The 13,455-nt window shown below is 52.8% G+C and overlaps 3 protein-coding genes across 3 annotated transcripts; all 3 read left to right on the top strand.

The window, feature by feature from the left end:
- Window positions 1–747: 747 nt before the first annotated feature.
- Window positions 748–3,015, top strand: JKF63_00045 (uncharacterized protein; the record flags this gene model as incomplete). Its single annotated transcript, XM_067896099.1, has 1 exon — window positions 748–3,015. One exon carries the CDS (start codon window positions 748–750, stop codon window positions 3,013–3,015), a length of 2,268 nt encoding a protein of 755 aa, XP_067752256.1.
- A 4,323-nt stretch (window positions 3,016–7,338) lies between these two features.
- On the top strand, window positions 7,339–8,889 carry JKF63_00044 (uncharacterized protein; the record flags this gene model as incomplete). Its single annotated transcript, XM_067896098.1, has 1 exon — window positions 7,339–8,889. The coding sequence occupies one exon, from the start codon at window positions 7,339–7,341 to the stop codon at window positions 8,887–8,889; it is 1,551 nt and encodes a 516-aa protein (XP_067752255.1).
- A 1,401-nt stretch (window positions 8,890–10,290) lies between these two features.
- Window positions 10,291–11,322, top strand: JKF63_00043 (uncharacterized protein; the record flags this gene model as incomplete). Its single annotated transcript, XM_067896097.1, has 1 exon — window positions 10,291–11,322. One exon carries the CDS (start codon window positions 10,291–10,293, stop codon window positions 11,320–11,322), a length of 1,032 nt encoding a protein of 343 aa, XP_067752254.1.
- Between the last annotated feature and the right edge of the window lie 2,133 nt (window positions 11,323–13,455).

Below are 13,455 nucleotides of genomic sequence, written 5' to 3'. Positions count from 1 at the left end.
TCCTCGCCGGTCTGCTCGAGCTCGGGTGCAGCACCTGTAAGTGCAATACGAAGACAACATTTCGTCTTCTCATGGAAACTGCTCCATATCCAATTGGAATGCTATCTTTTTTTTTATGTACAGATCCCATAAAGCTCCAAGTTGAATTTCTACGGCCTTATTCTGCTTCAGAGGTTTCCACTTTGTCAAAATGCCCGGTGTCAAAGCAGTATGGCGTATCTGATGCGTCAAAATGTCGGATGGCCGACTGCTTGGGAGGAGACTCTTTTTTGCCCAACTCGTGCATGCAGTGATACGTAGCCTACCTGGCGACCATCACCACCATCACCTTCCTCTCTTCCTCCCACTCCGCCCCCTTTATGCTTTTTTTTTGTGTGCAAACATCCCGTATTTTGTTTTCTCTATCACGTAGCGGTTTGTGGCTTGATTGCTCAAGTCAAACTCATATTACATACTTTAGTCATTACCATTCTGCAAACGGGGGACATCGCGTGGTGAATATACATTTTTGGGGAGGATCTTCCACTCCAGCGATCTGTTTCTTTTTGTTCGTGGCTTGATACTTCCTCCGTGTACCCCATTCGCTTTCTTACTTCGTTTGTCCTGTGGCTTGCTCCCTTCGACCTCGCTGTTCTGCATCTCAACTCTTGTACGAGAGGTTGGAGGGGACGAGTTCAACTGTCCCCCGCTTCTCCCTTGCGTTTTGTCGATTTCTGGCTTCTTTTCACTGCGAAGCGGTACATGTGCATGTCGCTAGGAACTTCGTCGTCTATTTTGGCGACTTCGACTGGGGTGGCTGGTAGCTCGCTTGCGTCATCCTCAAATGCTTCGCCTGCCAGAATAGAGTCGGGCATGACAGATGGTCCTGGTGCAGGTTCCTTGGACGAGGGGGTGCTCGTAATACCAATGCAGACCATTGTACACAAAGTGGCACCGTTGTGCAGCCTCTCTGTCCCCGAGCTGCGTGCTCTCATCCTTCAATACGACACGGACGGCGTCGGTGGTCTCACGGAGGCGCAGTGGTCGCTTTTTTGCAATGAGAACCGTCACGCTTTCTCTTCCATGGGAGAGGAGCTCTTGGATTTCGACCGTTCTGGTGAGTACAGTGTGTTTGTACTGAAGCACGGCTACGAGGGCACCAGTATTGTCGATGCGTCGCATTCATTCACAAAAGAGGTAATACGGTTTGTCGAGAGTTTCGCCGCCGGGGGCATCGCTGGCGCGACGAGCAAGACCGTCATCGCACCTGGCGACCGTGTCAAGATAATTTTCCAGGTGGAATCAACGCGTCGTTTCAGCCTGAGGAGTGCTGTCTATCTCGGTGTGGAGACGGTGCAAAAATTTGGCATTACTGGCTTGTGGATTGGCAATGGCGCGACTATGCTGCGTGTCGTTCCATACGCGGCCATTACGTATGCTTCGTTTGACTTCTACCACAGCAAACTCCAATCCCTGCTTAGCTGCACCAATCCACATGGCTCGCCCGACGAGGGACAGGCAGTGATGTTGCGCTTCATCAGTGGCTCGCTCGCAGGAGCCACCTCAACCACTTGTACCTATCCACTGGACCTTATGCGTGCCCGGTTTGCCGCGCGTAGCACCTCCGGTAAGCGGCGCTTTCCTAGCTATCTCGTTGCTTTCCGAGAAGCGAGATCTAAACACGGCCTTCTCTCCCTTTATAGTGGTCTTTTTCCCACTCTCGTGGGCATTCTCCCCTACGCCGGCTTTAGTTTTGCGTGTTTCGAGACACTCAAGCAGCGCATTGTGAGGATGTCAAATCTAAAATCTGACAAAGACATACCAACGTATCAGCGACTGGCAGCCGGAGGATTGGCAGGCCTGCTCGCGCAGTCGGCGACCTACCCGCTCGATATTGTGCGGCGGCGCATGCAGGTTACCCCAGGCCGCTACTCCGGTGTGATCAACGCGCTGCGAACGGTGTATCTCGAGGAAGGGTTTCGCCAGGGGCTTTACAAGGGGCTTGCCATGAACTGGATTAAAGGCCCCATCGCCACTGCCACGAGCTTCACCGTGAACGATCTAGTGAAGCGACGCACGCGCAGTTACTACGAGACAAAGGCTGTGAATTCATCGCGTCGCAACATCGTGACACTACCTGAGGCATTTCTCTGCGGCGGTGTGGCTGCCGCAACGGCCAAATTCTTTTCCCTGCCTTTCGATCGGCTTAAAATCCTGTATCAGGTGGGCATGGCTGAAGAAAATTCGGCAAAGAAGGGAGTGCAGCTGCTGTACCACGTCGTCAAACAGAGTCCCAACATGTGGACGTCGGGCCACATCACAATGTTGCGAGTGGTGCCGTATGGTGCCTTGACGTACTGTTTCTTCGATATGTTTCAGGTATTGGCGGAGCGACTATTGTACTCTCATGTGCCCACGTCGTACACCAACTTTGCCGCCGGCGCTGCCGCCGCCTCTGTTGGGACGGCGATCGTGTACCCACTCGATCTCCTGCGTACGCGTGTCGCTATCAATGCCGTTCCCAGCTTTCAGTCCTACTTCTGGCTGCTGCGCGCTGTCGCTCGACGCCACGGCATCAGTGAACTGTGGAAAGGCTGTTACCTCTCGATGATGAGTGTGGGTATTCTCGCCGGTATCGGCTTCGCCTCATACGAGTACTTGAAGGAGCAGTTCGGCTGCCACACCTTTGTGCAGTACATGGCCGCCGGTGCGACGTCGGGCATGGTCGGCTCACTGATCACGTACCCTTTGAATGTCATGAAGCGTAATCGTCAGGCGGAGCGTGTGGTATACGCCAGGCTGGGCACTAGTTCTGTCCAATCACTGCTCAAAAGCCCTAGTATGGTTGCCTCTCTCTATCGAAAAATGCCTTTCTCCTTCACAGTGAACAGCCTGACGTTCGGTATTTCGTTCGCAGTCAACGACTGGTGTCGAGATGTGATCGCGGCGACGCGCAAGGATATGCTGCGCGAGATGCTCTTTCCGCCTTCGTCTGTGGTGTCGAAGGCGGTTATACCCCATGGTGACGCCGTCTAGCACCCTCTATTCAGTCGCTCACGCAAGCGTGCGAACTCGGAAAAGTGATGCCAGATGACCAGTATAGCGTGGGATGATGATAGTATTATTATTATTTTTTTGTAATGCTCACGATTCCCCTTCTCATGACTGGGCACCAGTACACGCTTTGTAGGGAAGCGAAGCAGCTCTTTTGTCACCCCTGGCCAATGCCCAATCTCTTCTGGCGGGTACAGGGTCAGGTACCTACTGTTCAGGGAGCTGGATACAGCTTACAGGCTCTTCTGGCGGCAGTCTGTGTGCGTGTAGAGGAGGGGGGGGGCGTCCTGTATGGAGTGGCGTCTAGAAGACGTGCTGCCGCCAGAGCGTTTCTTCATTTACATGGACAGACCATTGAAGTGGTTCGAAGGCATCTCACCCCGGCTCCCCTTCTCCTACTTGTAGGGGAGGTTTAACCCCTTCGATGGATGCGACACGAGAATGGGCTTGATAGCAGCGACCGTGACGCAATCTGAACAGCGGGCGAGTAGAGTTCTAGCTGGGGGACGCAGTACGATTACTGATTCAGCCATTGCTGTAAGGATGTACGTACCGCTGGTTCGCACCATGCGATGGGCCTGCGAAGAGACCGAGGCTAGAGGGAGGCTCGACGTTTATTCTGTGGCGCAATGGACATACCTTCAAGTAAAGAAATCGTTCGTCGTCCTTTCAAGCGCATTCACGTGCCTGTGTGTCTACGCTTAATCTGTTTCTCGTTTCTCATATGTGCACATGTTCGCCACCTCCCTCCCCCCCCCCCTCCCCCCCACTTTCGCCCCTGCCACTTGAGTACATATATATTCATGATGTTGTTTCGCTTCTTTGATTTTTGGTGCTCCCTGCCTAGTCTCTATTTGCCTTCTCTTGCCTCCTCTCGATTATGATGACGGAAACCCTCTTTTCCTATACAGGTCTGCTTTTACTTACCTGCTCGTGTCGCACTATCAGAGTCCATTTTCTGAGGACTAATCTTTGGCCTTCCCTCTTTTTCTAGCAGACAAAAGGACGTGCTTCGCTTTTCTTTCAGCGTGCTTTTCGTGTTTGTGCTGCCGTTCTTAGCGGGTGGTCTGCGCGTTTTGTTTGTTTCTCTCTTAATGTGCAAGTTGTTCTCTTGATCCCCGTTTCTGCACACCCACGCAAAAAAAAAAAGCCAAAAAGTATATCTTAATTTCTCGCTGTGGCTGTCGCGAATGCATCCCAAGGGAGCGACAGTCTTTGGAGAGCTGTCAAGGGAGCGGAGGCTTAGGGCAGGATGACAAACGTAGCGTCCATATGCGAGCTGTTTCAGGGGGGGGGGGCGGGCGGGCGGGCGGGCGGGGAAAGAACACTGCAGTGGTGCTGCGTCTGTTGTTTCCCCGAGAATCTGCAGTGGTAGTTTGTTGGCGAAGTGCTGAGGTGAGGGGGGGGGGAGGAGGAGGGAGGAATCACGGCTTACCGGCGATCAGGACAGTGGCGCCGTCAAGACTAGGAAAAAGAAATCCGAGGAGGTATGTACATTAAATGATTCAAGGGGGATCAGTTGCCTCTCCATCTTTTTATTTGTGATTTACTCGAGCTGATTAAACAGGAGCCACGCCTGAGTTTGTCTTTTTTCTCCCTGCTTCCGCTGTTTTGCTGTTTTCTAATGTCTTCTTTTTTCTCCCCCTTCCTTGACGACTTTCCACCGTCAAACATCTCTAATGTAGTTTCTTTTTTCTTGTGTGTTTCCTTGTTTTTCTTTTTCCTCTCCCCCCCTTTCCTGTTTATATGTTGCGTTGTGTCCGTCTTAAAAAAAAATGATGAGAGAAAAATTGCGCTCGTTGGTAGATCTTTTTTTTTTGCTGGTTGTTTTCTGTCGATGACTTTTATGGCGAGAGATTGATAAGTTGTCGCCTTCGCTAGATTTCTCTGTGTTTTATATGTTTTTTTCTCACCTTGTTAGTGTGACCTCTCGGCGGCGCGGTAAAACGGATGTCGCATCGGATCCGTTAGCTTCGCTGTTCTCCACTGAGGGCATGTGTGGAGGCAAGGGGTTGCGGTAGGGCCGATGGTTTTGCTGCTGATGGGGCGGGAGCTTCGAAGTGGTCGTCTGCTCAACTCATTTCTGGGACACACGTCAGGCAACAAGAGGACGTGTCTACAATGCCCACAGACGCTCACAAAATACAGAGTAGGCCTTTTCTCTCTTTTTTTTTTTACACTAATTGCTTCGCAGTCTGCAGACATGTTTGCATGTATTTGTGTGAAGCCAAATTTTCCGGAGCTGTTCTCGACAGGGATAAACAATCAGCTGTTCGCGTCGTTTAGCTTTAAGCTGGTGTACAGGATGACAATGTAAGTGGTGTGACAGAGAAAAGTGAAGGCATCGTGCGAGGTACTAACGTCTCATTGCGCTCACCCGGAGGGGGTGAGATGGGGGGCAAAATTACTCCGGACAGTGGCAACGCCGCCGAAGAGTGCACCCGCCTTGGCATCCATCCCCTTCGCCTGCCTCTTCGCCGTGTCCTTTGCAGCAAGGCCGTCATGAGGTCAGTAGAGCAGGCAAAAACGGAAGGCAGAAGCAAGTCACCACCACCAGTAAGCCAGCAAAAAATAGACGGCGGAGGATGAGGTCAGATTGCACTGGAAGAGATTTCTTTTCATCCTCACTTTTGCTTTTGTTTAATGCTTTCCCTCCTCTTGATTGTGATGACAGCGTTCTGTTATCTTGAGCCGTGATGAACTCGGGCTCAGCCTCGCTCGTCTTTGTCATTTCCCCTCTTCCGTATCACCATGGATATTTGGATGTACCCCCCCCCCCCCCCGCGTTATACGCAAGCGTGGAACGTGAAGGGAGAGTGGACGAGTTGGTAAAGGCCCGTGTTCTGCTATTATTGTTTTTTTTGTGCGTGTTTCCTCTCATTTGATTTGGTGTTTTTTTATTTGTGCTCCCCCTTTTTCTTGCCTCCCCTTGCCGTGTTGCGTTTCCCTCCTCCTTTCCGATTTGAGGTTGGGGGAAGTGGTGTTTCTTCGATGTCCTTCCCTGGTTTTCTTTCAGACTCTTCTGCTGTATCTATGTGCATGTGTCTCGTCTGTCACTGGGTCTCTCTCTCTGTCGCTTCAGTTCGTCTGTGCGCCTGTATGTCAACCATCACGGCAATGTGTACTTCTCTCATTGTCCCCCCTCCCTTGGTTTCATTTCGTGTGTGCTCCCTCTTACTCGTTGTCGCTATTATCTTTTCTTATTCACATTTGCTTCTCTATCTGTTATTTCCTTACTCGGCGAGCTACATTTTAGGCCGACCATCAGTGTAGCGGTTATATCTTTGGTGTATGTCCCATGTTTTCATGATATATATATATATATATATGTATATGTGTGTGTGTGTATGTGTGTATTGCCGCCATGTGAAGCAGGATGGAGAAGAGCTATATTCTAACAAAGAGAGAGAGAGAGAGTCAACGATGAGCGTGTTTGTGTCGATTCAAAGACGCGTCGGTGGCGTCGGCTATATCCCGAATCCTGGACGTGTAAAGGAGGATTTTGCACCCCTCTCTGCGCGCCAAGCACGCCCCTCTGCGGTGTATGGCGTCCTAAGTGATCCCCCTTCCCCCTCAGTAGTGAAACGGTGTGCCCCACCTGCACAGCTGAAGGACCATGAGACGCTATTGAGCAGGCGCTTCAACCATTCCTCCAGAAATGACTTGTGTTTTCTCATTCCCCGCCCCCTTTTGGTGTGCGCCCTCGTCGACTACGCTTTTCTTTTTTTTTTCCGCTTCACCTGTGCTTTTACCCTCCCACATCCCCAGAACGAGGAATATAGCAATACGCTAGCACTTCTTCGGGCCTGCTTTACGGCGTAGTGCTTCTTGAAAAGTCACTACCATCGGAAGGACTTTTGTAAAGTGACACCAACCTCTTATCACTTTCCCCCTCTCTTTTTATTTCCCTCTTTCTCGCCTTTGCTCCGTCTCCATTCGCTTCGTTTCCATTCTTCCTGTACTACCGCGCATCTCCCGTTCGCGTTGTTCGCCTGCTCCGTCCCATTCGCCTTATCTGAGCTCGCTCTGGCCTTTTTATTATTCCAGTGAAACGCCCTCCTCGCTTGCGTGATTATCATCTCCGTAGTTTTGGTATTTCTGCCCTACTTAACCCTTTTGCACACCACCACTTCTTTGCGTGCTTTGTGTGTGTTCTTTCCTCCTCCTCCTCCTCCTCCTCCTCCCCCCTCCTCCTCTGTGGAACTGTGTGGCCAGCCTCCGCTGGACCCCCCTTTTTTCCCCGCTGTTCTTCCCTTTTGCGCTTCGTCTTTCCCCACGGCGCGTGTGAGTGCTTTCCGCATTTTCATGACACAGGCCGAAAGGTCCACTGCAAGCTCTAGTGGCATGAACAATTGGGAGGCCCTGAAGGAGCGAGGTAATCAGGCGTTCAAGTCGAATGACTTTGCGGAGGCGATTCATCATTATAGCGCTGCCATTGAGGCTCATCCAGATGAACCGGTACTTTACTCCAACCGCAGTGCGGCATACTTGAAGAGGGGGCAGTACCAAGAAGCCGCTGATGACGCGAGGAGGGCGGTGGAGATGGACAACACGTTTACCAAGGCGTACACGCGGCTGCATAGCGCGTTGTGCAATCTAGGCATGTTTGACCGCGCCTCGGCGGCGTTGGGGGTGGGGTTGACGGCCATAGCGGCATCGCCGAAGACTGCGCCGCAGGATATCAAGCACCTCAGAGAGCTGATGAGTAGTGCAGAGCAGGCCAGTAGAGCTCTGCTGCGTGGGCAGCAACTAATCGAGGATGGCTCCTTTTCGGACGCCGTCCGCGCACTTGCTGGGCCGTACCGCCAGTTTCCTGGCTTTCCGATGCTGGCGTTTCTCTACGCAGAGGCGCAGGCATCTTCATCGCCGGATGAGGCCTCCAAGATTCTTTCCCCCTTCGCATACACGCACAGCTCCGATCCCTTCTACCTCTATTTGCGTGCTCTGGTTCTTTACTACCGCGGCAATGAGGGCTTTTCCAGTGCGCAGAACATTTTGCGCGAGACGTTACAGATGGACCCCGACAACACCAAAGCGCGAGTCTTGCTCAAGCGCATCCGCAATGTTGAGTCGCACAAAGACGCCGGCAACGCTGCTTTCCGAAGCAAGAAAGCCAAGCTGGCTGTGGATGAGTATACGCAGGCTGTCGAGTGCGATCCCACCAACGCCCGCATGAATGCTACGCTGCGCAGTAACAGAGCTGCGGCGAAGATGGACCTAAACGACTTCAAGGGTGCTCTCCTCGACTGTGACTACGCCATCAACAATGGTGTCAGGTCCGCAAAAATATACGCTCGCCGCAGCCGCATTCAGGAGCATCTGCAGAACTTTGAAGATGCGGTACGCGATATGCAGCAAGCCGCTGAGGCAGATGCCACATTTGAGGCGGAGTTGCGTCAGCTGAATGCTCGCGCGAAGCGTGCTAAGCGCAAGGACTACTACAAGGTTTTGGATCTTCCTCAGCACGAGTCCAACCAGGATACCATCAAGCGGGCCTACAAGAAAGCGTGTTTGCAGTGGCACCCCGACAAGTGGGCGCACGCCAGCGAGGAGGAGAAATCGCATGCTGAGACGCAGTTCAAGGAGATTGGTGAGGCCTTTGGGGTGCTCTCTGACCCGAATAAAAAACGCATGTACGACTCGGGTCAGATGGACAGTGATGTTGAGGGGGCCAACATGCCAAGTGGCTTTAGTGGTGCTCGGGGTCAGGCGGATATTGTCACGGTGATGAACATGATGTTTGGTGGCGGCGGCGGCGGCTTTCAGACTGCTAGTTTTCAGACAGCCGGCTTCCCAGGTGCTTTCGGAGGCAGTAGTAAAAGTCGCTGTCGTCCTCGCGGAAGTGCAAACTTTTAAGCGAGTTTCCAGCGAGGCACACACAGGGGTCGCTGAGGGGGGGAGGGGAGTTGATATGAACGGCGTTGGTGTCGACGCTGGCGTCGCGTCATTTTCTTTTTATATTGGACGGAGGGGGAGCGGGGGAGGGGGGGGGGGAAGCTTCTTTTTTCCCTTCCCCTCTTCTTTTTTTCCTGAATGGAGACTGGAAATTGCCAAATTGACAGCCGAGGTGTATCTTCTGTGGCCTCTCTTTTGCCCTTGCTCGCTGCCAGTGGGGTATTGCTGGTCTATTTCAACTGCTGCGTTTACCAGCGGGGGGTATCACTTTTGCACCCGACACGGCTGATAGACGTGTATATCTTTCTTCCCTTTTTTCCGTGTATCTGTCGCTCTCGTATCTGTAACTGATGTCAGCATCTCTCAGCTGGTTACCTGCTGCCCTTTTCTTCTACCCAAGGTGGAGGGCTGTGTTTGTGTGTGTGCACCCGTCGTTGACTTTTTTTTGGAGCAGATCTGGAAAAAAGGAGAGTGTGTATCTTCATTTTATATAACAGCCTCTTTGTTTCACCTCTCCTCTCCTCTCCCTGCTTCTCCCCCCCTTCTCGTTATCTCGCTGCGTTTATGAGGCCCTCATTGTCTGCACACGACACACGTCATTCATCTTTTCTTTCCTGCTCTCTATCTGTCTGTTCATCCCTTTTGACGCGGTCATGAAGGGCACGAGATGCAGAGGACAAGAGGGCACCCGCCCTGACTAATGCACATGAGAAGGCAGAAAGCGAGGATGAGGACAGCAGGAAGGAACGCAAAGAGTACCTTAAGGTAGCATTCCAGGATGTGGAGGACTTGTTGGGGGTGACACACGTTTTCCAACATTATCGAAGGGTGACCGTCTCTATTAATATTCAGAGAGTCTATATATATATGTTTTATACATGTCTGGGTTGGAGAGGGGCTTGCGCTTGTTTTTGCACCGTGTGCTGCTTACCTGCAGAGCGGACGACACGCAGAGAGGAAAAAGGCTGACTTCTTTCCCTCTTTGCACGTGCGCGGCCTTGGATTCCGGCGCGCCCGGTATCAAAGGTGTATCCATAGGATCAACCGCGGCGCATGCTGTTCTGCCACGCAGAAAATGAATGAGTGGTGATCGTCATTGCGAGCGTCACTCTCCGCGCCACACCGCGTATCCATGGGAGCCCCTTTCGTTATTGTTTTTCCCCTCCCTCATGAATCCCCTTCTCTCGTTTCTCCTGTGCTGCCCGTTTTCTTGACGTCTCGTCGTCGCAAATAGTGCTACTGTTCAACGAAGGGCGTCCCATTGACGTACAACGGTGTCCCCCCCCACCCCCTTCCTTCCCCTTCAAAAAGGGGAAAAAAGGAAAAGCAACACCAGCTCCAACATTCGAGGAGCGTATCAAAATGCCCCGCCCGCAGTTCATCACGTGCCATCTGTGTGGGAGGGGCTTCGGCTCGGCCTCAATCAACATTCATATCCCGCAGTGCTACGAGAAGGCCATCAAGCGGTGGCAATTGGACCCGCAAGGGCCGCGGCCAGTTATGCCACAGCTACACGGAAAGCCGGTTTCGAAGGCGAGCAACATCCGATCCCCTGCCGTTTCCTTCGCTGGACAACCCTGTGGCAGTGGCGTATCGGCTGTTCGTACTCTGCATATGCAAAGTCAGATACCCGAGAGCGTGGCACCAGAGAATATGAATCTGCACCCGTGCTCCAAATGTGGCCGTAAATTCAATTACGATCGCGTGGCCTACCACGAGAGAGTCTGCAAAGGGGATCGAAAGCGCCGCGTTTTTGACAGTAGCAAACAGCGGTGTGCCACCGGCGACGCAGATGACGCCTACGCTGGTAGCGCCTTCGGTGCTCCAACTGGAGCCCGCGGAGGCCGAACGAAGAAAACGGTCGCCGCGAGCACCACAAGCCGCTACACCCCCGCCCCGGCCCCAAGGACGAATTGGCGGCAGCAGCATGAGGAGTTCATCGCGGCTATTCGCAGCGCCAAGCGGGCAGATACAGACGCTCAGAACATGTGGGGCACTGCATCTGGTGGGCCATCTTACGGCTCTTCGAGGGGGCCTGCACGCAGCGGTCCCCCTGGCATATCTTCTTCCAACTTCAGGAGTAGAGCTGGTGTGTCACCGCAGTTCTCGACTACCACTGGAAGAGTTCCACGACTTATGACGAAGCAAAACGAGACGTTTAAGCAGAGCATCGCAGCTGGTGGCCGTGCGGCGAGGGCTAAGGCGGGCGGCGGCATCCCTGCTCCGGGCATGGGGCGTCCTATTCCGCCTCCTGAACGAAACAGCTTCGGCGGCGGCGGCGGTAGCCGGTTCGGTAACCGTGCTGGTGGTTCTGGCATGGGTGGCGGTGGCGGTCGTATTCTAAATGACAACTCGTCTAGCATGGGCATGCTACAGGCCATGGGGAGAGGCTAGTTCTGACAGCCCAAATGCCTCTGTGCTCGCTTCACATCTCTCTTCTTTTTCTTGGGGGTGCACACATTCTTCCGCTTTTGTTTTCGCTTCCCCACGCCATCCCGTGTATATCTCATTCCCAATTACATGTGAAGAGTACGAAGAAGAGGTTGTTTTGCCCCAGTAGGAACGCTACTCTGTCGCTTCGACTCTTTTTTTTTGGTGTGGGGGGGGTGCGCCCACATTTATTTTCCTGTACCTCGTGTGTGATTTCTTGCGCAAGTGCAGCATTCTCGGACCACACGCCCCCCTTACGGTCTTTCTTTGTGTTTCTTCGCAGCAACACGGAATGAAGAGAGCGGGGGGGGGCGGGGTGAAGACACTGACGGCCGTTGGTCGTAAAGGCGCTACCGCGGTAGCTGCGATGCTTTTCTCACTTGCGGGGACTGCGATAAACACGTTCATGTATCTGCTTATGTGCTGTGAGTGCTTTGTCTGGTCTTCACTGGAAGGGTGAGCGGAGAATACTCTCTCCCTGCACTCACCCTTGTCTTGTTTTTCCCTTGTGATCTTCACCCTCTTCCTCTTCCGAGTAGCCACCATTTTCAGCTTTTTAGTGTTAGCTGCATTTTTTTTTGTATGTGGATTTGTGTCGAGGGGTATGTATAAGGGTGGATGCGTCTGTAAGGCTACTTCTTGCTTCACTGAGGTGTGATGTGTGTGCTGTGATTTTTTTTTTGCTCCTTCCCCCTTTCTCTATCTTTGAATTTTTTTTTGCGTATTTGGAATGAACAGCGCGGGGCGTTTGTGTGATTATCTTCTGCTCTTTCCCTCTTCATTGTGCGTGTCTCTGTACTCCTGTGCGTACCCGCTGTGCGGTATCTTTTGAGAGCTGTCTCTAGCACTGATGTAAAAAAAAAGAGAGAGAACACAGAAATACATATATATATGTATATATGTACACATATATATGTTTAGCGTGTTCTTGTTTCACGGTCCAGGTCGATAGGTGTTACGTGAACAGTCTCAGTTGTTTTTTATTCTGTACGACCAAAGCTCCCTTTCTGATACCAAGGAAGCCATTCGCCGTCGAATTCGAACCATTCGCGTAACAGACTCGTTCTGGCCTTCCTGGCCCTTTCTTGCATACGCGCTGCGCCACCCACAGAAAGACAAGCACCGGTGGGCAGCGCACTTTGATCGAAACCGGCCACGTTCATAACACCGCTCAGGGGTGGAAAGCCCTGGCGTCTGTAGTCCGGCAAAGTGTAGCCAACCTAAATGCACGCCACCTGACCTCGCCGACAACGTGGGTCAATCTCAGGTCTGAGCCCCCCCCGCCCCCCCGCCCCCTCTCAGCCCCTGTAGGGAGCAGCCTGCGTCTTGTGCTGCTCCCTGAGTCGCCCCAGGTTGTTGCGCTGCACAAGACCATGTGCTGACTCTCCACACCGCAGCCGGGTTGACTCGACGAGGTGATTCCAGCGGCGCTCATCGTGTCTCCCGGATTCTCTGCCGAGGCGCTTGATCCGCTCATCTGTAGGAAATACCGCGCACTTTGTACACGTGTATCGTGCGGGTTGATTGGTGCAGATCCCTTTGCACTTCCCTCGTCCACCACTTTGGCCCCCCAACCCCACCCCACCCCTCTCTGGTTACTTCGTTTGCCTATGATACGCCACACCAGCTACAGCTGATGGCGTGTGCGCGTAGTGCTCACATTCTTTTCGGATCGTGAGGTCAGTCTCACAACGGTACTGTTGCCTGGTAGGCTTGCCGCCTTTGATGTTCCAAGTGCTTCGATTACATTGGAGGTTTGTTGGGATTGTCCGCCCACATGCTCCGCTAGAGATGTGAGACGACCTCGAAGAGTTGTGACCGCGAGGCTTTCTGCCCTCCTGTAAGTCTAGACACCCTTGAAGCGAGCAAGTCTCATCGAGGGCAAGAGTCCCTGTAGAAACATGCCACCGCACTAACCAGTTCCGGGTATGGCAATATCAACTGGAAACGGGGGTGGTGATAGGCGTCCGACGGGGTAAGGTCACGCAGTGCGAGCGGGATGCGGGGAAGTGCAAGCCTCTGTCTGCAAATCGATAGCGTGAGACACGACATGCTTCCAGTCTCAAACCATCGGAAAAGCTGTCGTGACACACCGGA

Source organism: Porcisia hertigi, chromosome 36 (assembly GCF_017918235.1).
Source record: "Porcisia hertigi strain C119 chromosome 36, whole genome shotgun sequence".
Taxonomy (NCBI): Eukaryota; Euglenozoa; class Kinetoplastea; order Trypanosomatida; family Trypanosomatidae; genus Porcisia; species Porcisia hertigi.
The sequence above is the reverse complement of the archived record's forward strand: the minus strand, read 5'-3'. Positions and strand labels throughout refer to the sequence as shown.